General features: G+C 45.9%; 1 protein-coding gene across 1 annotated transcript in view; it reads left to right on the top strand.

The window, feature by feature from the left end:
* PDIA5 (protein disulfide isomerase family A member 5) overlaps nucleotides 1-23,273 on the top strand; it is a 99,142-nt gene that overhangs the window by 14,457 nt on the left and 61,412 nt on the right. The window contains exons 4-7 of the mRNA XM_048072204.2: nucleotides 13,081-13,164; nucleotides 13,917-13,962; nucleotides 20,392-20,484; nucleotides 21,764-21,824. Coding sequence (XP_047928161.2) covers nucleotides 13,081-13,164; nucleotides 13,917-13,962; nucleotides 20,392-20,484; nucleotides 21,764-21,824 — 284 coding nt within the window. The remainder of the gene's footprint in view (nucleotides 1-13,080; nucleotides 13,165-13,916; nucleotides 13,963-20,391; nucleotides 20,485-21,763; nucleotides 21,825-23,273) is intronic.

Below are 23,273 nucleotides of genomic sequence, written 5' to 3'. Positions count from 1 at the left end.
TCTGTGACAGCGTGCTTTCAGCCTGAGGCTGGGGACCCCTTCTGCAGCATCGCCTTTCATGGGGGGCACGTAGCGTGGAAACTCTGACTGCTCCAGCTTTCCCACAGGCAGGGCGAGGAATAATCCCACGTTACGCCTCAGCTGGAGGGCAGTGCAGTTCTGCTCTGACGGCAAACGTTGCGTGTGCTGTAGGGCTGCTTGGTTTTTGAAGTGTCCACCCATTTCTGTTTCTCACTAAAATGTGTTTTCTCTTAAAGAACTTCCTCTGTGCTTGTAGGGCCATGACAACGTTTAACGTGAAGGCGGGGAAACTTGTTTTTGTAAGTGGTTGCCTATGTGGGGCGGAATGAAATGAATAGATGTGCGCTTTCTGGGGCGCAGGTCTGAAAGCCTTCCACGTGGTTCTGCCCCGTAACACGTTGCCTGTGGTTTTAGTTAGTGTGTCTCAGTGCCTCTCTGCCTCTGCAGCTTGAGGGCTTTGCCTGCAGGTGGCAAATTCTCTTTCGTGCTCTGCAGAGGAGCAGGTTGCTGGCTACCTGTGCGTTTGGGTGGGTCTCCGCGGCGCGAACAAATCGCGCGCTGTGCACAGATCTGTCATCTCTGAAAATCGTGTTCTAGAAACCAATCTCTGTCCATCCAGCAGTGGCCCAGAATAAATCATTGGTAACTCAGAGTGAGTGCGCTTTTGTTGGCGGTTAACCTTTCATGGTCCCCCCTGCCACGGCTCCGCTCTCCCTGCCGCGGGCTCCTGCGCTCCTGCCGTCTGTGTGCGTCCTGCCGGGCTGGTCCAGGTGCACAGACGTTTGCAGCTCTGCCCAAGTGGCGGGGAGCGCTCCGAGTCGTCAGCTGGCAGGAAGCAGGGCTGCCCTTGGAGGTCGGTGAAGCCTGTCCCAGTTCCCACCTGCTGAAGAGCCAGCAAATAAATTGTGTTGACCCTGAAGAGGGGAAAGTTGCGGGGGGATGTGGTGCATCTCTGAAAGCCGGTCTCCTTTTTTAATGAAAGCACTGATGAGCAGCTTTTGGTTGTTAGTAATGAAGGCTAGTGAATAGAGTAGTGGGCCGGATTCTTGGCCTTAGTCTCTAATCAGCTCTGTTTGTGACAGCAGAGTGGTCACCTTACCTTTGTGTCCCTTATTTCCCCTTTGTTTTAGGCTGCCTTTGTGTTGTGGGACTCGCTGCTTGCTCTGTGTGTGTGCGTGCAAGCGGTGTGTGTGTGCAGCTCCTGGAACGAGGAGGCCGTTTGGCTCTTCAAGATGCTGCTGTAATGCAACTCAGCAATAGCCAAATATCTTGCAATAAATCTCCAGGATTTATTTTAGTTCTGGGACGGGAAAGGAAGGATTCAGCATTTAGGATTTGCATTTGAAATCCATGCAGGTATTGGCACTTAATTCAATGGTTCAGTCTCTACTCCTGAACTTGTAAATGGTTTTGATGGGGAGGGAAGTGCGGTGTTTTTGATGTAAAATAAAACTTGAGTTTTTTAAAAATGAAAATTTTTAAAATAAAACTCGAGATTTTTCTTCTATCTCTGCTGCCAGCAGAGAGTTGTCCTGACAGTCCTTGAGCTCGTCCCGTGGACGAGGGGAGCTGGAAGACTGGCAGGTAGCAGAGGAGGTCTTGATATACACACACACACACAAAAAAAACAAATGTCTTGAGCCTGAACCAAGTTTTTTGGTTGATTTGCTTGTTAGACCTCTAGAGCATTCTGAAATCAGTCTCTTAGCTTTTTAGTGACTTTTAAACTTTTTTTTCCTTATTTTCCTTTGATTACGGCTTCTTTTAATACAGGTGGCTGCAAACCGCTGCCTGCATCACCCCAACAATAACGAGAGAGGATGCAGGAGCGCTGTCTGCCACTCGTCACGAAGGGCCGGTTGGAGGGACCCAGAGCAGCTGAGTCCTGCCAGAGCTGCCCAAGCCATTTGCCCAGCACAAGCGTGCTGCGAGGCTTATCTGCAAGTCTTCGTGCAGAAGCAAACTGCACGCAGATGCCGGGATATTTACAGCCCAGGCTCAATTTGTTTTACAAATATTGACAAGGAATGGCTTGTTTGGCAGCGATATTTAGCAGGGAATTTTGGCTTTGCGCTTCACACCCCGCTGTAGCGCACTTCTTTGCCTTCAGATCTAAGCACTGGCGAGGTTGGCATCCACGCAGAGTTGTGGTTTGTGTCTCCGCTTCCCTGTGGCGGTGACAGCAGTCTTTTTCTTCTCTTTATTGGCTGTGGGTTTGGTGTTTTTTGTTCTATTTCTTATAATTCCCCTTCCTCCCTTCGTATTCAGGAGAAAGAGAACACGTTGCTCCGCTGATGGAAATGGTTATTAATTGCCACGTCCCAGCAGTGCGTTGTGCACCGCGTGCAGCAGAGCGGGGCGGGCAGGTCTGCGGCTGCCTGCCTGAGCTGCTGCTCGGGTGGGAGCCACGCTCCCCGTCCTCAGCTTTGGTTGGGTCTGTGGTCTGAGACAGAGGTTAGGCTGGAGCTTTCAGTTCCAGGTTGGGTGGTCTCAGGAGGCTGCCACTCGCTTTGTGGCTCTGCAGCAGGATCACGGAGGTCCCCGGAGCACCGGGGCTTATGTGATAGAGGACCAGGACATGCCGGGTACCTCTCTTCCAGCACAGGGAGGCTTACCCCGGTGAAGTGCCTTGCAGGAGCTGGGCTGTGGGGAGCACAGTGCACATGGGGATGCCTGTGTGTGTGATTTTGCAGCTAAGGGCCTCGTGCATAGGCACTTTGAATCGGTTCACACAGGCAGGTGGGGGCTGCTCGCAGCATTGGAGCGGTCACTTTTTGCTCCTGTGTGCAGAGATAGCCTATGTGGCTCTGTACGTAATTAAACATGAAGTTATTTCAATTATGAATAAAAGACCTACAAACGATGTGACAAAAATGTGTTTTATTCTCGCCTTTCCATGTTTTAATTAGAAATTCCTTGCTGAGATGTTTGATGTTGAATGAAGGGAGGTGTGAGATGACAGAATATTGAGTTGTTAATGTCTGGTAAGATACAGTCTGCTGCCTGGTAGCTGCTTTTTGTGGCTGTGGGTTTAAACAGAGCTTTCTGCTACCTTGCATTTATTTATTTTTTTCCCTGTAATACCTGGTGCTTACTCCCTAGCTGAGTTTGGGCTGGCTGGTAGCATGGCTAGAGCAGTAGTGCACATTGATAAATCTGATTCAGACTGTCCCAGAGAGATGGATCGGTCTTGTGCGCAAGTGCTCTGGGACTCTTGCTCAGGAAGACACCCTCTTACAAGAGCTGGCTGTCCCAGCTTCTGTTCCTGGCTCTGCCATTGAGTCCTTGCTATTAATTCGTGCCATTTAAAACAGAAAAAGGTGTATCTGTTTTCCAAGCAGTTGGATAAATATTGCCTGATTCATTAGTCAATGTTTATAAAGAGTTTGGATAACTTCGAAAGGAAAAATGCTACAGCAGCACAAATGGGCACTGCTCATTTAGCACGTTCAGATGCTGTTGGGTAGGCGTGTAAGCAAGATGGGGACAGGATTATTTATTGAATTCTGTTTAGTAGCAGGCTGATAGAAGTTCTGAAAATGGAAGGGATTCGTAAGGGAGCCGAAAACTTAAGATGCCTGCAAAGAGAAGGTGTGCTGTCCTGCTGTGTGATCTCCACATCCAGCTGCAATGCAATGTGAGTTGGGGTGCGACGGACCTGGTGTGTGCTGCGTGGGCAGGCTGATCCCGTACGTGTGGTCCGGAGCCTCTGCATCCTGCAGAGTCCCTCCTCTTGCTGAACCCCCGTCTTCTGAGCCATATGAGAAGTGGGGTTGAGCGTAGATGTACTCAGGTAAAAGTTTTATGTAAAAACAGAAACTCTTGCTGGCAAATCCTTATGGTGGTGAGTAAAAGGCACAAAGTGATGTGTGTGGGAGCAGAATGAGATGAGCTTAATGCTTGAATGAAAGGCAGTTTTTGTTGCTCGTCTCTAAAGCAGACAAAGACCCAGTCCTGTCTTGTGATTCTCTGAGATCTGGTTTTGAAGAGTAATCGGTATAAAGTTATCCTCTGCTCTTCTTCAGAAGGTTTTGCAATAGGGGCCACGGGGTGGCCAAGGACTAAAGTTATCTGGAAGAGTGTAAATAGCGTGTGGAAGAGGAAGGAAAGTAAAATGGCTGTGTTGAAGAGAGGAAAGTGTTTGGCAGGGTTATAAGATGCGTTATGGTCAGGTGCAGCTTTGGGGAGGTAGCAGAAGAGGTTGAAATTAGCTCTTTCTGTCCAGAGCATAATTGCTCTTACTGTAAAATCCTGTGGTAGGCAGAAGCGGGGAATGTGTGAGACTATTGATGGGGCAGCCCTGAACCAGAGGGACACTGGTGTTTTCTCAAAAAGAGGAGAGCCATGTCTGGGACTCCTGGTTCTTCTAGCATGGTTGCTTACCAGAAATCAAATACCTGAGTAAAGTGTCTGCTTGCTGCCCTGTGGAATTGCAGACCAGGCACGCAGTGCATGTGGGTGGCGCTCCTTGTGAGCGTGTTTGATTTTTAGCATAATTCCTACCCAGTTGTGTAGACTGGTATTTTCAAAAAAAGCACCCGTTTCTTTGGCTCTGGGTAAATATTCCCTGCTCAAGCTTGCATGGTTCCCTTTGCTGTAGGTCCCAAACATAAACAAAGCTGTGTGATTCCCATCTGCTGTCATAGCGCGTGTGCTTGGCTTTAGCACATCAGACTGCTAGGAAGAGGAAGAGCCATATGGCTAAAATGTCTGGCTAATTTTTGGTTGGTTTTAATCCCACTTTTCCTGTTTTGGTGTCCTGTGTGTCATTCCCGTAGTCCCTTTCCCCAAAAGCTATTTTTAAGTGTTGCAATGCTGTGGCACTTAGCATAGGGGTGAGCTGTTTCCCTCAGCATCCCACCCAAATCTGGCTGGTAAAGCGGCCCCTTCGAGGCTACGTATCTAAACATCTGCTGGCTCAGAAGAGAGCTAAACCTAGTAAGTAGTCATCTCTTCTGGGGTGCCCCCAGTTTCTGTGTTTGTATGCCTTTTAGATAAAATCTTTCTTCCCAAATTTTTCACTTCCTAATGCTTTGATACAGTAAGGCTTTATCCATACACAATCATAAATTAATTTATTTAATGCCTTGGAACAGGAGAGAGAAATTTCAGAAACAAGGCTGCTGGTACAGATGGCATTAAGTGTCTTTTTGCTCTTTAGTTTCTACCTTCGCTCCCATAAAGCTGATCAGAAATAGGAGTTATTTGGGAGTAAGTCTACTCATCTTCCTTCTCGTAGTTGAATTTTAAAGCTGATGAAAAGCTTTGAAATTGCAAATAAAATTGACCAGATCTAATGGGGAGAGAAAAATAAAGAAGAAAGGAGCATGCTTGCACTGAGGTAGCCCCTTCTGAGTATGTCTGCAGTGTTTGGATTTCTGCCTTTTACTTCAGCTGCCCTGAAGGTGAAGGGCAGTGGTGGATGGCAAGGGATGCTTCGTGCCAGCAAGGAGGAGTCCGTTCGCAGCCAGGCCGGGGAGAGTAGGCCAGGTATCCATAAGGAATGGTTTGCAAGCGTAGTTGTACTGACAATGTGATCCTTGTGTGGGTGGGATTTATATGGACAAACTGTGCATTTGCAGCACGGATTTCCAATGCCTTCCTCCTCCCATCTCTTTTGTAACCGCTGTGCAGTTGATGCCGAATCACCTTAAAGCAATTTTACTTCACAGTCAGAGTGACTGTGCAGGAAGTGCTGCTCCATCCTCAAAAACCTTCCCGTAGGTAAGCTCTTGGTTCCTAACATAATAAACCTGTTCAGTGTGGGGTATTGCACTAACTCAGAAATACAGAGCATTTAGCTGAAATCCACTCTGGTGCCTGGACATACAAGTCCGGGTTCCTGTTGCGGTGTCAGCCTACCCGTGTGTGTGCCACGATTCGTGTTTTGCCTCGAGGCAGTGATTAACTGTGAATCTTCAATGTTGTAATTTTTCAGTCTTTAATGAGGAGTGAATGAGCTAAGAGTTGACAGGAAGTTACCTCGGTTTTCCTGCAGTTACTACTTCATTTCAAAAATCCTCTACGTGCTCTCCAGGCCCATCATGCGGCAAGAAGTCATAAAAGAGGTGGCAGAGGAACGGTACGATACGCTGCAGCTTCCTCGAGCCTGGAGGTGGGACATCCAGAACCTGCCTTCATGTGGTTTTCTTTAGGATGAATTCAAAGGTACACTGTTGGTGCTCTTGTGCCCAGGTTAGGAGAGTGTCCCTCTGCACCTAGATGAGGAGGGTTAGAGATGGCTGGGACGTGTCTGAAGAGGAAGGCGTCATCTTTATAAAGAGAGTTGAAGTGTTTTGCATTTCTAGAAGTTCCTTTGGTAGCTCCTTTGCCAGGTGTGCTCCTTATTTCTGTGCAGGTACGTGTGCTGCTGAGTGCCTCTTACTAATTTATATTTCCATGGAAAGTAACATTCATTATTACTGACTTTCTACAGGGCTGGAGCTTACACTGTATAATTTTTTTCCTTAATTGGTTTTGTTTGATGATACCTGTCACCTTTTTGTCTTGGGGTTCTTTCTGTTCTTTAGCTCACTCTTGCTTTTAGTGAGAATTAATCTCATGGGTTTTAATTTTGGGAAAAGACTTCTTTTCGATCTCATTTCTATAGATTCTTGGTCTCTCTAATTGACTAATGGGCATAGTCATTTTTATTGGATGCCTGCTGGTGCTGGGTCTCCACAGCACAGGGATTTTTCTGTTTGCATTCCTGGCACGTTTCAGGGGGAGCGTATGGAGCAGAAGGCTCCAAAGATTGCCCTGTGGGTCACAAAGGGGCTTTCTGCTGTGCTCTGGAGGGGAAAATCAAACCTTAAATTCAGAAGAGAGACTGCCCTGTCAGTCTGCTAATCTGAATCTTTAATTCTTTCCAGCAGCGTGTTTTCCCTTTCTGGTCTTCGCATTCTCCATCCCTTAAAAGATTCAAGCTTTTTGTCTACCGCCTTGTTTGAGCTGCTCATTTGTTCTGTGCCATGGAAACCTGCTGCTCTTGTTACTTGTTTTGTAAGTTCATTTCCATAAGGAATCTAGAACGGTGACAAAGTGTTGCTTCCTCTTCAAAGACAAATCCAACGTTTTAAGCTTCCTGTTTTTATTTCTTCTGTGTCCATCTCTCTTGGGTCCTGTTCCTATTTTGTTTGTCTGCAGGTTCCTAAACCCTACTGCTGAGCGTGGTATCTAAGTGCCTGGCTGCACCAAGAGCTGTGTGTGTGTTTTCTGCTCGAGCAGATGTAAGCCATTACCGGCCACTGGCTGCTCAGCACAGCTCTTTGGAGAAGTGCTCTTGCAAGCCAGGCTGATGGTCTGAGAAGTGATTTTTCTTATTTTTTTTTTTTTTTATTTCAGGTCTGTCTCAAGAGTGATACAGAAGGGTCTGGGATTGTTAGAGAATATGAGGAGCCTTACGAACGGGGGATGCAATAAGCGGAGGTTGTGGCAGCTGCCACCCCAGACTAGGAGGGAGGATGACACGGAGGCGATGCCCCCAGCCTGAGAGGAGGGGGTTTGGGCACGTTGGTCTGTTTTCATTTGGTCAGCAGAGTATGCAAGCTGCTGTGATGTGAATGGCCTTGTTGGAGCCTAGGGTTGATGATTGGAAGGAGCATAGTCAAAATGCCATATTGGCCAACGCACAATGGCTAATGAATTGTGTTTTTTGATTTCTGAACCCTGTAGGAGCAAATCCAACTACAACTGACTGCTAATGACTTCCTCTTTCAGATTAGGCTTGCAAGTACAAACGCGGTTTTTATTTTTATGCGGCTTGTCGAAATTTCTGGCGTTGACACCCCTTTTGCTGCCTTTTTTTTTTTGTTTTGGGTCAGAAGCTCAATTAGTTGTTTGGCAGGATCTCAACTCCCTGCTTTCTCAGGATGTTCATCAGCCTGTTGTCTGGAGAGGGTACTCTCTGGAAGATAGCCAGAGGGCACTGCAAAGGCTGTGCATTGGGCCGGGAAGCCCTGTTTGATAATTCAATTCTGAGGGGTAGTCTGAAACCGCACTGCCCTGAAATTATAACTGGAATTGTTCTCTGTATGCTGCTTTTCACCACAGTGTAAGGGAATGAAGGCAATTAAACAGCAGAGGCAGTAGCGAGAGAGCGCACTGATAACCTGGTGACAGCCTTGACTGGTGCCTTCCAAAGCTTTTTCCAGTGTTGGAAGGCTTGTTTTATGGGCAGCCCCGCTACAGACCTGCCTGCTCCTCCTCCCGACCTGTTCAGTCTCATCTCTTCCAGCTGCTGGGACAGTGGCAGTGTTTCTGTACAGCAGAGCCTCCATCCTGATGGGGTCTACAGGTGCAACTGATGCAAGGGACTGCTGAAGCATCACTTAGGAGTGTTGTGTTCAGAGACGTACAGATAAACAGATTTTATCTGCTCCACAGACCGTGAGAGCTGTGGTTCCTGCGGTTATGTAATATGCTGATGGGAGAGCAAGATAGTGTGGGTGCACGCACAGAAACTGACCTTGCTACTTAAATCGGTGCTGCCGCAGTGTTTTTGTTAATCACTTCTCTGGTGCCTGGGAATGCCGTGGGTACAGGCGAGAAGGAAGATTTGGTCCCGTCTGCGTCACGAAGCGTTGCAGACGCCAGCACCATCTGAGTGACGTGGCTGCACAGCACACGCAGACGGTGCTGCTACGTCGGCAACTGGAGATGGCAACTTCCTGATGGCATTTTCGTCAATTGCTGAGTGAGCATCTGACAGTCATTCCAGACCCTTCCTCCCCAGAGGATGCAGTGGTTGTGGGGTTGTTTTCCCATCTTGCTGAGGAGCCGGAGGCCAGCAGGACATGATAAAGGCAGTATTTAGGGAGCTGGAGAAGGTCTTGTTTGTGCTTGTGAGAAAGGCTGGTGCTGCAGGTGTTTGGTCTTACCCTGCTGCCTTCATGACCTGCCAGGACAATATCTGAATTTGCCCCAAGGTTGGTGTCTTGTGCTGCTACCTCCAGGCACTGTCTCTTAGTCAGGATCTATCCAGATTGGACTTGTTTTGTTTTTAGAAATCTGTGTGGACCTGGTGCAGCCAAACTAATTTTTGTATTCCTCCTGCCTAGCTTTGTTAGCTGCTCTGTTCTTTCCCTCTCTGAATTACCTTACCAGGCTGGTGCTAAAGCCTCTCTGTGGGTAACTCCTGCCACCAGGGACTGCCACCAGGTTTTCTCCCCACTTCTGCACCCTTCTGGCCATGAGCCAGCAGCTCCCCAGCCTGCAGCAGAGCATCCTGCACTGCTCTTGATGAGTGCCTGTGGGAACGAGTCCCTTTTGGATGTTGGCTTCGCTGGTTGTGATCCGAAGGAGGTCAGATCTCCTTAGCAAGCCCCTCACCCTCCTCCCGTCCTGGTAGCAGATGGCTGCCCCTGCAAAGCAGTTATTCATGCCAGCTAGCACTGACAAGGGACTTCAGAGGTTTGCAGGGAGTGCTGCTGTTGGGGCTTCCTGCCAGCTCCGCCGTAACCCCCAGTGACAGAACAGCCGACCAGTAGAGGAGACCGGGATGTGCCTGGAGAGGGTGAGGTGTTCCTACGATGCGTGCTGTCCTTGTTGTTTAGACTCCTTGCTTAGGCCAACTCAGACCTTTTATACAAGCTGCTGTTTGTCTTTGCTTCTCCAGGAGTGTTTTGAAGCTCCAGTTTGGTTTCGCAGGAGCGGGGAGTGTGGGGAATGCGCCTGTGGGAGGGGAGGGAAGCCATGCTGATGCCCCACTTAAAGTTTGACCTTATTACCATGTGGCTGCTGGTTGGGTCCTCGGGCGATACTGCAGATAAGGTGATGCTTTGGATGGTTTTCCAGGGAGAGAAAGCTTTAGGAGTGCCCGCAGGCAAAGCGGGGCCCCTTTCAGCAGTAGCACGGCAGGGATCTGCTAAGTTTGAATTGCTCTGCACAGAAATGCCACGAGGCAGCCAAGGACAGCTGCTGGGGACACGTCACTGAGCCACCCTCAAGCCAACACCTGGAGTGTCTTGGCCTGGGTGGCAGAGGGCTGATTCTGGGGGCATTTTGTTTGTTGTCCATCAGCGTCCCGTCCCCCGGCTTCAGTTGTTATAACAAACTCTTACATTGCCTCTTCAAGTGGCATAATTAAATTGTAAGAACCGTAGTCCTAATTACCCTCTCCCATGTGGGAGCTGAGAAGCTCGTCTTCAGAGAGAGGCTGTTGGCTGCGATCCAAAGGAGGCGAATCTCAGAGCAGGCTGCATCTGTGTTGATATTTACTCGTATTAAGGATAATGGTCATTACCAAGTGATATCAGAGCAGGGCTGCTCTTTGCAGGTTATTTTTGTCTGGCTGTAAATGAAAGAAGAAGGAAAAGTAGAATGGGTCCATCTCTGCTGTTTCTGCACGCCTCGTTTTCTGCCTTTTCCAGAGCAACTTCAGCATAGCATCTGAATCGGTGGGTCTGGCATGTGCAAAAATCTACACTGATGCATGAAAAAAAATTACCGATACATATTTGGACATTTCCTATTCGGGGAATTTGCTCCTCTTCCATCCCTCGCATCAGTGCGGATAGATTGCATAAACAGAGCAAACTCCCAATGCACTGGTGCAAAGAATCAGCCCAGTAAATAGCAAGAGACATACTGGCGCAAACTGCTGCTTGCTTTCCTGCGATAATGGCTGTGCACTCAAGCAGCTACAGGGATCTCTAAAAATGGAGCAATCCTGAAAGCAGGGCTGGCTTAGTCTGTTCCTTCTAGTGAAACAGCTGTTCTTATCTTTCCTTTTTTAATAGAAGCTCATGCAAACGGGAAAGGAGTTGGTAGGCATTGGAGTGGTAGGAGTTGCTAGTGCCTCGCTTACAGGTACGTCGCAGGGGTCATATTTTGCAGCCTTTCCAACTATAAACATTGCAGAAATTTTCTAGAGATCCAAAGGCTTACTCAACTGATAAGCAAGGAAAAATTCCCTGTTTTTCTCTGCGTTCTTTGAAGTTGCACTGTATTGATGGCAGAACTGGCAACAGAATTGTCTCGACACCCATTTTGCTCCTCTGCCCATGCCAGGACAATTGTCACCACATCCTGGGGCGTCACAGACCCTGTTGCCAGAGGCAGGTTTTCAGCATTACAGTCGTTTACCTCCACCACCACCTAACCTTTGTCTTGACAAGGCTGAGGTGACCACAAATATCTGTATATCCTGGAAGCTTTTGGGAGTGTCTAGAAGGATATTTACAAGTGTTAACTGACCTTAACGTGGGCTGACCTAAGCTGACTGCCAAACATTTAACTCCAGCAGTGCCATAGGTCTGTGTCCCTAGATCTGTGTCTGGGGCAAGATGAGGGGCGGGGGTCTGAAACTGGTGTCTCCTCCTGAGATTTGTTGACCTGTGAGTCCTCTAGGTTTAGCCCACAAGACTGTTGGAGGACCACAGGTAAGCGAAGACAGGATATTTCTGGGCCCAGGTTTGGTGGTGTGGCTGGCTTTCTCGGCCAAACTCCAAATCCAGGTTACTTGTTTTGCAACCTGGTTTGGTTGCAAGGAGGGATGTTCATGTTATTCAGTGGACAGATGACATGTTTTAGCTCTGTCTTCCACTGGAGTCTGGGGGGGAAAAAAAAGCAGCAGCAAACCATAGGAAGATCATTGTCTTCTCAGGCTTGGATCTCCAACCTCCTGGAGAAGCCAAGAAAGTGTTTAGGGGCTGCAGTGACTGGCTTTGGCTATGATCTGAAAACGTAGGATAGACATGAATCAGTAACACTCTTAGGAGAAACATGCTTCTCTAGAATTGGGGGTTGCAAGTGCTCCGTACTGGTGAGGTGGTTACGTGCTTTGCTGGTTCCTTAAATTATTCCTTTCAGTTTCAGCCTAACGTTCTGATTCCCATGCACGTGTCTATAGTATCCCCTTCCTTATTTCCATCTAAAAATAACCGTTTGGGAAGTTTCCACAAAGGTGTGCTGTAATCTTCAGCACACTGCAAACTTACTGTTTGTTGTTCCTCCCGTTTGCAGAAAGGCAGCTGGAGAACATTGGTAGAATTAGCACCAGTGCTGGCAGCAGCACTTCATTTGGTGGGACCCTTGCATCTCAATGCCTCTAATGTATCTCTAATTGGTTTAAACTTGATGGGTTTTCAGTGTTTTCATTTTAGAAATTGATTTATCTGTGCAAAAAGTACGAGTTGTCCTCTGCTGGGAACAAGTTTTCAAGCTTTTTAATCTTGCTGTTTGTCAATGCAAAGACTAGCTTCATCGGCGTGAATCATCCTCTTCTCTTTGTAGTCCCACTGCTTCACTCATCTCCCCAGGTCGCTTCACATTCGCTTCAGCTTGAAGCAGACTTACATCTGCATTTGTGTCATTTAGGACAGCGTATTCCACAAAGACCCTTTACCTCCCACCTAACCAACAGTGCAGTTTTCTCCCGTGGCCCTTTTCCTTAACTCAGCCTAATGTGGCGTGAGCTGAAAGCACTTCACTCTTTTCCGGTTTGAAAACCACCTGCTTCCCTGGTAAGGGCCCAGGCCACATCCCTCAGACGTATTGTGGATGGGGTTGCTGGGCTTGGGGCTCCAAAATATGGATTGATTTTTATTTTCTGTGGGACCTTTTTAAGGCTGGCCACTTCCAATCTGATTTTGGAGATGCCATGGAGATGTTTCTTCTTTTTGAGTTATCTTCTGCAAGACACAAAAGCTGACCTGCTTTTTCTCTTTGAATCTTTTCACAAACAGTGCTCTTTGGCTACCACCCTCACAGTAACAGTCTTGAAAGTTGATTTCCTGAATTTTATATTAATCCCGTGGACAGAAGGTCAGCTCAGAGGTACTTGGACATGCTAGAATGGACTCCTTTTCTGACAGTCGGAGCCTGACATTGTGGTTTTAACATAGTCCTTTGTGTCCTGACCAGGCAAACCAAAGAATTAAATTGGCTAATGCAGATTTCCGCAATGCTTGTCACACAAACTTAGCTGAGCAGCTTCTAAATTAACCATTAGGTGCAACTAATTACTGAAGAGGAAGCAGTGCAATGAGTTTTCAGAACTGAATGCATTTGATTTCTTTTTCTTGTAACCATTTTTCTTCCAATATGTGTTTTTTGCAGTGACACTGAAAGCCGAAAATTATGCAAGAAGATGAAAGTAGATCCTAATTCAAAGGAGGAAGGAGTGAAATTGCTTCATTATAAGTGAGTGCTGGGCTGGGATTTGTAGTTCCTAATTGTTGATGCCCCTGTTAGGACTATTCTTTCTCCTTGCAGCTCTGTTCTGCTGCTGCATGAGGACTTCTTGTTTCTCCTGTGCCCTCTGATATGTGAAATTGCTCATGGTTTCTTCAGTTTGGAAGCATGTGTTGTAGCAGAAGTTAAGTTTACTCTGCTGTTGAATAGCATACATTAAAAACATGAGCTGGACTTGTGGGAGAGATGTCCAGTGAACTAAAACTACCCAACGCACAGCGCTGATGGCTGAGATTTGGATCTCTTGCTTTCTCTGTCACTTGCCTACTGGCATGTGCCTTGGGAAGTGGCTTTACCTCTGTGCTTTCCTTTCTGACTTGGGGCAATACTTTGTAATATGCTTGGGGAAAGGCAAGTGTAGTGAGAGTGTAAGATTATTTTTTTTTCAGAAAATAATGGGAGTGGGAGTATTGTAAATGTAAGAGACACCAAGCAGCTGCATCTCCAAAGATTAGTAAATTTTCTTGTTAAAGCATCAGAGAGGAATTATTTACTAGAGACCTGTTTGCATGACATTGTTTTTGCATCCTCGCTCTTCCCGACCCCTCCCTCCTTAAATTGCTGTGGTGTCAATTCTGCTTAGTTCTGTGGCTTTGGCAGGATAATGTTATTCTAGTTAGTGAGAAGTGAGGGAGAACAGCTGTATGATTTCCAGCAACGCTACTGTAAGTTAACACTATTCCCCACTCCTTGTTCAACAGGGACGGTGCATTTCATACTGAATATAACAGAGCTGTCACATTGAAGGTAAACTTGATTATTATTCTTTTGCTAGGTACGGGGGAGACATGGATTAAAAACAGGTGTTGGTGGTACTCCATGCTAAAGGCATGAAAGGGATGGGGTTAATCTTCATAAACAGCTGTCAGAATGACCTAAGGGTTTTTGTGTGCATGCATCTGCCAAGCACAGATCCAGAAAAGCTGTGTATTATTAACAAGACTGAACCCATGTTAAACTGTCATGTGAGTTAATGTTCAAGCTGATAACAAATAGCGATCTTCTGGTTTTGATTACCAGATGCTATTGATGGCAGTATAACTAAAACTATTAGTTGATACTGCTTTTTGATAGGGAGTTCCCTGAGGATTTTCGGTCTTGTGTTTATAAACAATTGAGTGGCCTTATCTTGATTTGATCGTGGAACTGCAATCCCTATAGATGTGCCCACAGTGCAGCAAGGATGAAATGACCTTTGTTTTCCTGCAAATCTTGACACAAAACAACAGGAAGCAATGTTCTGTGAGCACAATGGAAGGAAAAAGACATGAAATTTGAAAAGAATACGTAGATCTCTGTGACAGGGGAAATGTACTGTAAACATGCTGAAAGTGAGCAACCTTCCTTTGCAAAGCCCTGGTGAAATGCTGGGAGTGCTCTGTGATGATTTGGATTCCAGAAACATCTTCTGTCTAGTTCTGATGCCAGTTTGAGTTTCACTTCCTCCTCTTTCTCCGGCAAATCTGGACTCTGCACAGTCACTGGTTGTGTTGGAGGCTTGATGAAGTCAATTCAGGCTGTCAGGGTTACGCTCGCTTCCCTTTTCTTCTTCCTTCAAGGGTCTGGGCTGGGATGGAAGAAAGCTAGTGTGAGGTGCTCTTTGAGCCCAGTTCTGTCAGAGCGGCTACTCCTAAGCATGCCTGCTCTGTTACCTTCCGTCCGCAGCAGAGTTGCTGTGGGGTAGGTGATGGAGGGGTCTGTCTTGGAAATGCTGTATGGCTTGAATCATCTGTTTAGCCTGCACTTGAGGTTGACGTGCTGGATTCACACAAAGTGGGGAGAGTAGGACTGTGCACCTTCCCGTCTCCTGCAGTAGAAATGCTGCCTGGCACTAAGAAGGGCAATGTTAGACACCTAGCCTAGTCAGCAAATGGCTGAGGCTCCTTCTGTGCTTACTGAGGAGATGCCCATGATTTTTTTTCCCCTCTTAGTGGGTGGGGTGATGGAGACTTGTTAGGTGCCTCAATGAGGGTGGTTCGAACAGTGGTTGAGATATCATTCCTGCTCTCCATAAAATACTGCAGCTGGGAGTTAGTGCCGTGACTCAACTCCTTACAGATAGGATCATCTGGAAGGCACCTGCAGAGCCCCAAGGAGGGTTTCAGCTGAGACGCAATCATAGCAGAACAGGAACTATATGAATTATTCTTTTAGTTACGATTTTGTGATGAGTGTTTTCCCCTTCCCTCTTGCCCACTGGTGTATTTTCCTCTAGCTGGTGAGGAGGAAGCAGGTCTGGGGTGACCCTGTGTACAGGGAAGTGTGAATCCAATGTGGACAGAAGTGGGGTTTTGAAGCTCCCTTCCTCCAGGAGCTCTATTCTTTCTTAATTTAACTGCCCCTGTGAAACCAGCTGCTGGTGATTTATGGGTTGGGCAGAGCATCAGAGCTGGGCAGTGGTCAAAACTCAGGTGACTGTTTCATACAGCTGCCAGCAGCAGAATGATTAATGGTGTCTGTATTTCTCCCTCCATACCACTTCTCCCTGTTTTCTTGTGTTGAGGCAGTGACACTTCTTTCTCACCTTCAGCTGGGTTTGTGACAAGTTTTCCAGCACATTACAAACAGCAAGCAGCAGAATGACACAGTTACATCAGGTATCATACCCATTTTATGGACAAATGGACAGACTAAAGAACAGGGAGATTAAAGGATTTGTTTCACATCATTCAGCAGGCTTGTGGCAATAAAACTCGGATCTCCTTCCCAGGCATCCAGCAGACATACAAATATTAATATGATGTTTTGGAGAATAATGGACAGAGCTCTGAAGAGGAAATGCTTTATCGCTGTAAAAGGATTCTTCTGAAATAATCGGCAATTTCATAGATATGGCTGATCCAGCTGATAGTGTACTCAGAATCTTAAGAAAAGCTCTTCATTTCTTGAAGTAACTAAACCCTTATGTAATTATCAGAGATGTCCTTGTGGGTTAACTCCTAGAAAAATGAGGAATGAAGGGTAGTTCAGTGTTCACAGTGGGGGGACATTAGTGCTCAGAACCTCCTGCTGCCGAGACCTTTGTTAGCATTGTGTGTTTGTGTGTATTGTCACGGGGGTGGGTAGCAAGGTAGCAAAGTTTGGTGATGTAAAATTTTAGGAATAGATGTAAAAAACAAACGAAAAAACCCACCAACAACAAAACAAACACAAACTTAAAAAGGTTGGGAAGGCTCTCACGATACCAAGTGGCTTGTCAATATGAAAGCTAGAACTTGTTGGGTAATGAACATGAGAGGGAAGGAAGGGACACAGCTCCAAATATGCTGGAGTAATCGCAGGCTAGGTTTTGAATTATCAGCCAGGACAAAAAAATGGCCTGAAAACATTGCCGCAGTGCTTAACAGTAGTTTAAAAAGTCAAATGATTAGTGAAGGAGCAGAGGGTGGAAGATGAAATGTCGTTCCACCATCTGAATCCGCTGGGTTCTTTTATTTTGCATCTAGTACGTGTTTCTGGTTGCCCCACTGAGTGAAAGACATGGAAGTACCGCAGAAGGGCAGTAAGGATGATCAGAACTATCAGTGGCTTGAGTATTTACATTGAGGGTTCTTGGGCTTGGAAAAAGGACAATGGAGGGGGATTATGACGGGAATTTATATAACTGTGAGTAGCTTGAAGAATGGAATGATTACCTGCTTTATCTCAAAACTTCAGTGCAAGCAGTGGCATTTTGAGGCAGCTGATTTGAAACAAGTCTGCTGTGTTTAAAAAAAAAAAAGTAGTTGTGGAACTTGTAGCCATATGTTCTGAAAGCTAAGAATTTAAGTCTTAGAAGCAGTATTAGATAGTCGTAAAGTATAGATCCATTGGTAGCAAACAGAGGTGCGAATACAACAGCTGGTGCAGAGTCCATAAACTTAATTACTTTTTGCCAGAAATTGAGAGCCCATACTATGCATGCTATGTAAGAATGGTACTAGTGTAGTTTTCCCCCAATTATCTGCAGTGAGCTGCTGGTGGAGACCTGAGGTTAGATCACTTTTTGATCTTAACTGTTTGCTTTAGCCACGCCGTGTCCTAATGCACTGTAGTGCTGTAAGACCAGTACCCAGGCTGTTTGTTTTTTGAAGCCTTTTCTGGAGGGTAAAGTACAGGGGAGTTTTAATCTTTTTTTCTAAAGTTGAAAAAACTCTTTAAAGTATAAATCTGTTCAGTACTAGCAAAGGGAATAGACTAACCCAGTAAATTAGACTTGCTCTAAACCCTGTATCCTTTTCAAGTTCCCTCTTGTAGGAGGGTGTGTGTGTATGAAATCATGGGAAGCTTCTTTATAAGCATCTCTACTGCATTACTGAAAAGGAGGGAAATGTGCAAGGATGTTTCCATATTTATTTTTTTCAGGTTAACACACGAGTCCATAAATGATAGCCAGCTATTGTGCTATTAAAACTTGCAGTGTATGCTGGACAAAGGCACATCCTGTGTTCTGCTGAATTGGTGTTTGAGGTTCAAAGCTGTTGCAGGGGTTCAGGCAGCAGGTTACAGCCCAGCATGGGTCTGTCGGGGCCGCAGTGTCAAAGCAGGTCCTGACCCCATCACGGCAGGGCAGGAGCGTAGCTGGTTCTTCAGCATGGGGGCTGCTGTGCCGTGGCCTGGACTTTGCTCAGGTCTCTAACCCAGCAGCCTGGGGACCACTGCTCTTCTGTGATTAGACAGCACCATGGTTTGTTTGTGGGGATTTTTCTTTCCCATTTAAAAGCGTGCAGGAAGTGCTCTTCACAGAGTGGAGTAATGAGTGCAAGGCACCGTACTGCCTGCTCCTGCCAGAAGACATTACACATCTAATTTTTTTCTTTCTTGGCTGAGAGGGAGAGGCTGCAAGAATTAAATCTCTTTAATCCCCCATCCTCTAACCACATCTGTTTCTACATCACTGAACTTGGCACGTAGGAATTCTTGAAACTAACGGAGTCAATCGGACTCATTAGCTTTTTAAAAAGTTGACCCCTCTCTCCTCCCAGCCAGTATATATTTGACGTCTGTGCAGACTGAGAGCAAGCAGAACTTGATGAGGTGTTCGGAAATGTGGAATATCTCCCTGGCTTTGTCCTTCTGTCCTTTACCCATATGTTACTGTCTTCTTACAGCATCATTTGGGATGCTAATGCCTTTAGTTTTGGATTTTTTTTTTTTACAACTATAACTGCATTATAAATTACTTGAATTTCTTCTAGCTGGCTTCTTTCTCTGCTAATGCCATATGAAAACAAATTTCTTCTACTCAAAGTGTTTGTGGTCCCAACACTACTACCTAACTCCTTAGGTCTTCTCACTGGGTACATTAAGTGCTTTGCTTGCTGTCTAGTGACTAATACAGGCTGCCTCTTGTGATCAGACCAATCTCTTCAATATTAGCTAAGCAAGTAGACAGAAACATTAATGCCATAAATGCATCCTGCTGTGAGCTCTGAGTCCTCCCAAACTTTGTAGTACCAGTTGAGATGCAGGAAAATGAGCTGAGCTGCGCTATCTGTTGATAAGCTGTTTGGGTATTGTACCAGAGCAGCCCTACCCAAGGCAGAGAGGTGGCAAAAATGTTGCTTGGGACTGTTTCAGTGACAAGTGTCACCAGGTGTGCTGCTAACCTGCTCTTGAGAAGATGGCTTACAAAGGTGGGCTTTAAGATGGTTGCTCTTGGTGTGTGTTAACATATACTCAGCTCTGATCTTCAGTCAGGAACTGGTTTGGCAGAATATCCCATGGCTGATAAAGGCTTTAATGAATGTTCTCACATGACTTTCTTTGCTTAGACGGCAAGTAAAGTTTGCTTACTGCTGTTGTGGCATCATCCACTTCCCTCTTACAATGAAGGGAATCATAAAATCACAGAATACCCTGAGTTGGAAGGGACCCACAAGGATCATTGAGTCTAGTTCCTGGCTCCATGCATTACCACCCCAGAATCAAACCACGTGTAAGAGCATTGTCCAAATACTTCTTGACTCCAGCAGGCTTGGTGCTTGACCACTTCCCTGAGGAGCCTGACCTCCCTCTTGGTGAAGAACCTCTTTCTGAAGTGCAGCCTGAACCTCCCCTGGTGCAGCTCCATGCCACTCCCTCGACTCCTATTGCTTGGTCACCAGACAGAAGAGATCAGCGCCTTCTGCTCAGACCTCGCTGTGTGACTGGTGTGGCAGAGTTCCTGTCAGGGACTGGATGCGTACCTACATGCAGTGCCACAGAGAAAGAAAAAGCAGTCAATCTGAATTGTGAATGAGCTTGGAACACAAGGATTGCATTTCCTAGAGCACAGACATCTGAGGATAAGTGATCCAGCTGACATCCCTACGTACGGCTGGAAATGGGGGGCAATGCTACTCTGCTGAATTCCATGGAGAATGTCTCTGACTTCAGAGGGCTGGAGTTTCACTCAGGCTCAGTCTGAAATCAGAATCAGTAGGAACTATTTCTTTGTGATAAAGAGAATATCTGTGATCTGCCAGCACAGGAATTGTTGGTTGTACATCTGTCAGGTAGAGCAGTTATAAAGTAAGCTTGCACAAGTATTCTGCTTGTCAAATAAAGGAGCTGCAGAACCATAGGGTCTCATATTTCCTGCTTCTCTTGTCATGTTTGCTTGTAACACTCCTACTTAAAAATCCACTGACTGCGGTTTCTAGGTAAACAGGTCATAGGGGAAACTACTGGTGGATTATTTTTCCTCTGACCAAATGAGCAATTTGATCTATAAGTTTGGAGTTCATTGCTTTTGTTCACAGTGTGCCCTCCAGCTGGTCCTATTGGATGCAAAAGTTGCTCAGATGCAGTGAAGGGCATGGAAACCTGACCTCTACATAAAGAGAAATCTCTTATACTCAGCCATGGTGTAGCTGTGGAAGTATTACAGATCTAGTACCATTGAAAGAGTTCTCTGAAGGATCCTTGAAGCTTCTGTCTGTATGTTGGTCCACCTCCACGTGTTTTCCCCAGTTTTACAGTGTAAGCAGGCACTGGTAAGCTGGCATATCAGTTCTGAGGAAGGTACACAACAGTACATCACTTGGTTCTGCAATAGGAGATTTGTTTTCATCTCCACTATAGCAGATGAGTGTAAAAATGGAAAAACAAAGGCCCTAATTGGATAGGTTTCACATGACAGCATGGATTTGAGATTGGAGTCTGATGGTTCTCATTCATTTTGCTTTAAAAGCTTTTTTTTTCTTTTTATTACAGTCCATGGTGGCCTTTCTCAAGGATCCAGAAGGTGCGCCACTGTGGGAGGAGGATCCCGAAGCCAAAGATATTGTGCACATCGACAGTGAAAAGGTACGTCAGCTGGAGAAATGTTCTGTATGTTTTATAAATATATGGAACGTGAGGAGTGTGCGTGGTTGTTTAAACTCTTAGTGAAGCACCATTATATCTTTTGGAAGGGAAGATTAAAGCACCCAAACTGTGATGTGACAAAGTCTGTGTTTTGTAATAACCACAGAGCAAGGTCTCCTGCTTCCCTCCTTCCTCTGCCCTGTGTGTGGTCATAATATTAGTCTGTCAGCTAAACAGCAAGCATTAAAGCATTGTGGATGTTGGGGTGGAAGAGACCTGTTTGTCTCAGGAAGCGTAGCAGCTTCCAAGATGCAGTTGCTGCAGGAGGCAAGTAGGAGGTAAAATGCTATTCTTACAACTGCAGGTTGTCAAAGTTAAAGCTTAGATTCTCTCATGTGCCTGAGGTCATCTCAGGAAGTCTTTGCAGCAGGTAGGAACAGGCTCCAGATCTGGAGTGATTTAACCTTGTACAGTAATCATCCACCATAGCAAGTGGGAGAGCAGCAAATAAGATAAAACTACCTTAAAAAGCCAGTGCCACCACAGAGCTCCCCATGATTTTCTCTCTAATATGATCAGCTTGGTCTTTTATATTAGTTTTCTAGCCTATTGATTTTTAAAACTTTAATTGATTGGACCCTCACTGGTATTTCGTAAAGGGCCTTTTCAATTTTCTAGCTTTCATTTTTAATATTAGAAACAGTTATTTTGACATTAGGTTTTTGTAGGGAGATTAATTTTTAATGTTCACCTTCTGTACTCTATTATAAGTCTTCCAAGGGTTGTGTTCAATTTGAAAACTTCATCTCATTTCTCCACCATGCTGGTACTGAAAAATCTATTCTCATGGCCTCTCATAGCCCTGACCAGGTTTCATAGTGTGGAAACTGAACTTTAGTTTATTATTGAGTCTGACTTCTTGAGTTAGAATACATTTTTTGGATGGATCAAGGAAGAAAACGTTTCCAGTCACAGGTTCTGAACTGAAAATTGATGAAGCAGTACAATTTCCACATCTTAACACCAAAGATACTAGTCTTCAATATTTAGCGGATATTTGTGTCTATGAGAAGTTTTGCCAGCTCCTTTCAAGTTACAGTTGAGCAAGCAGAAGAAACTGTGGTGTTGTCCGTTAGGAAGTATGACCCTTCTTTTCCCTCAGATAAATGACCCCATGTTCTATTAATATGTGTACTGACTTAAAAGTTTTAACACTAGTCATAGTAAGAGATGCCATTTTGTATAAGTTTGTTTTTACTTTATTTGGTTCGTTCGCTAGGAATTGCGAAGGCTTCTGAAGAAGGAAGACAAACCCGTTCTAATGATGTTCTATGCCCCGTGTAAGTAATCCAGCATGTCCTTTCGCTTCTTGTTCCCTTCTTCACTGAGAGATGTCCAAGGCTGAGTGGAAGCCCCACCTGTGCTTTACTAATGCCATCTTGTCCCATCTTTATCATTGAAATCCATGTGGTGGGTTAGCTTATGTAATTTCTTTACCTGTTGTCCTTTCTAGATTTGCATTGTGGTAGAAGCATGATACGCTGAGCACGTTAGTGTTAATGCAGCTTTCTGAGGGGGTGTAGTCCCTCAGTGCTTCTAGCTGGAAGTGCAAATGAGCATTGTACGTGCTCTTTTCTTTTGCGCTTTGGGCCATGGCGTAAGACAAGTGGTTGCACACAAACAGAAGATCTCTAGAGGAGGCCATGGAGTTGAAAGAAGCTCTATTTGTCCTCAGTAACTGGATGCAGAGGGAACTACAGTGCAGTGGTCAAGAGCAGGAATACTTTTCCTGCTCCATCCAGGAGGCACCCTGGGTGTTTCTGTTGTCACTGGTAGGAGTATCCTGAATACAAATGGAGTTTAATTGGTGGGGTGGCAGGAAGGAAAGAGAAGAACACATTGGAGTCACTGCATTTCTTTTGTGACCTTGACACTGCATTGCTCTGATCTCGTCATTGAGTTGACTGCTTCTTCCTTAATTTTACAAATTTACAACTGCTTCTTCGCATTTTGCGGTGACAGGCATATGAGAGGCTTTCCAGTTCTTGAAAACAAAATACTGTTGTGCTGGAGTTGTTGCTCAGCTGGAAAGCAGGGCAGCCATGAGAAAGGAATAAATGTGTGACCTAAGCTGGAAAAGCCTCCTGGCGCTGTCCTGGTTGTGAAATTGACGCGAGGCATTGCTACCAATTTGCTGCTTGTTTCTCTTTTAAAATGAGCATCCCGTGGCAGGATTATCTGCTGTTTGAGTGTATTTTCTCTGGTAATTATTGCCTGAAACACCATTCTACCTTTTTTAGTCTCATCTGTGTAGAACCAAGACGGCCAGAATTGCCCAAGACTTAGCTTGATGCATCACTCAGAGGATGTTTTTTCCTTAATTAAATTAGCAGCAGCGCGGTGCCTTCACGCTCTGCAGCAGGCCGGGCCTGCGCGGCCTGGCCTGGCGTGTGGTGAGTGCCAGCGGCTGCGGCCGCCGCGGTGTCGGCGGGGGGCGATACGCCCGCTCCGCCTGCAAATCGCCCCCTCGGGGAGCGTCCTGCTGCAGAGAGCTGTCGCGGTTTACCTGTATCTTGAATAATTGTTTTCTCGCAACTGAGTCTCTTCCTGAAATGTGCCTTATCTAGCCCTTCGTTTTCTTTGAACCGTTCCCCCAGAAGCCCTCCTCCTTCCAGTTTCTCTTATTTTGAAGTGGCAAAACACCTGCTAGTCTTCAGTGCTGTAATACTTTTTGCTGATTTCTAAACTGCTGTGAAGGAAGCCTACTTGTAAGGTTTTTTTTTCCCCCC

Source organism: Anser cygnoides, chromosome 6 (genome assembly GCF_040182565.1).
Source record: "Anser cygnoides isolate HZ-2024a breed goose chromosome 6, Taihu_goose_T2T_genome, whole genome shotgun sequence".
In the NCBI taxonomy this organism is placed as follows: Eukaryota; Metazoa; Chordata; class Aves; order Anseriformes; family Anatidae; genus Anser; species Anser cygnoides.
This window is presented reverse-complemented; position numbering and strand designations above follow the sequence as displayed.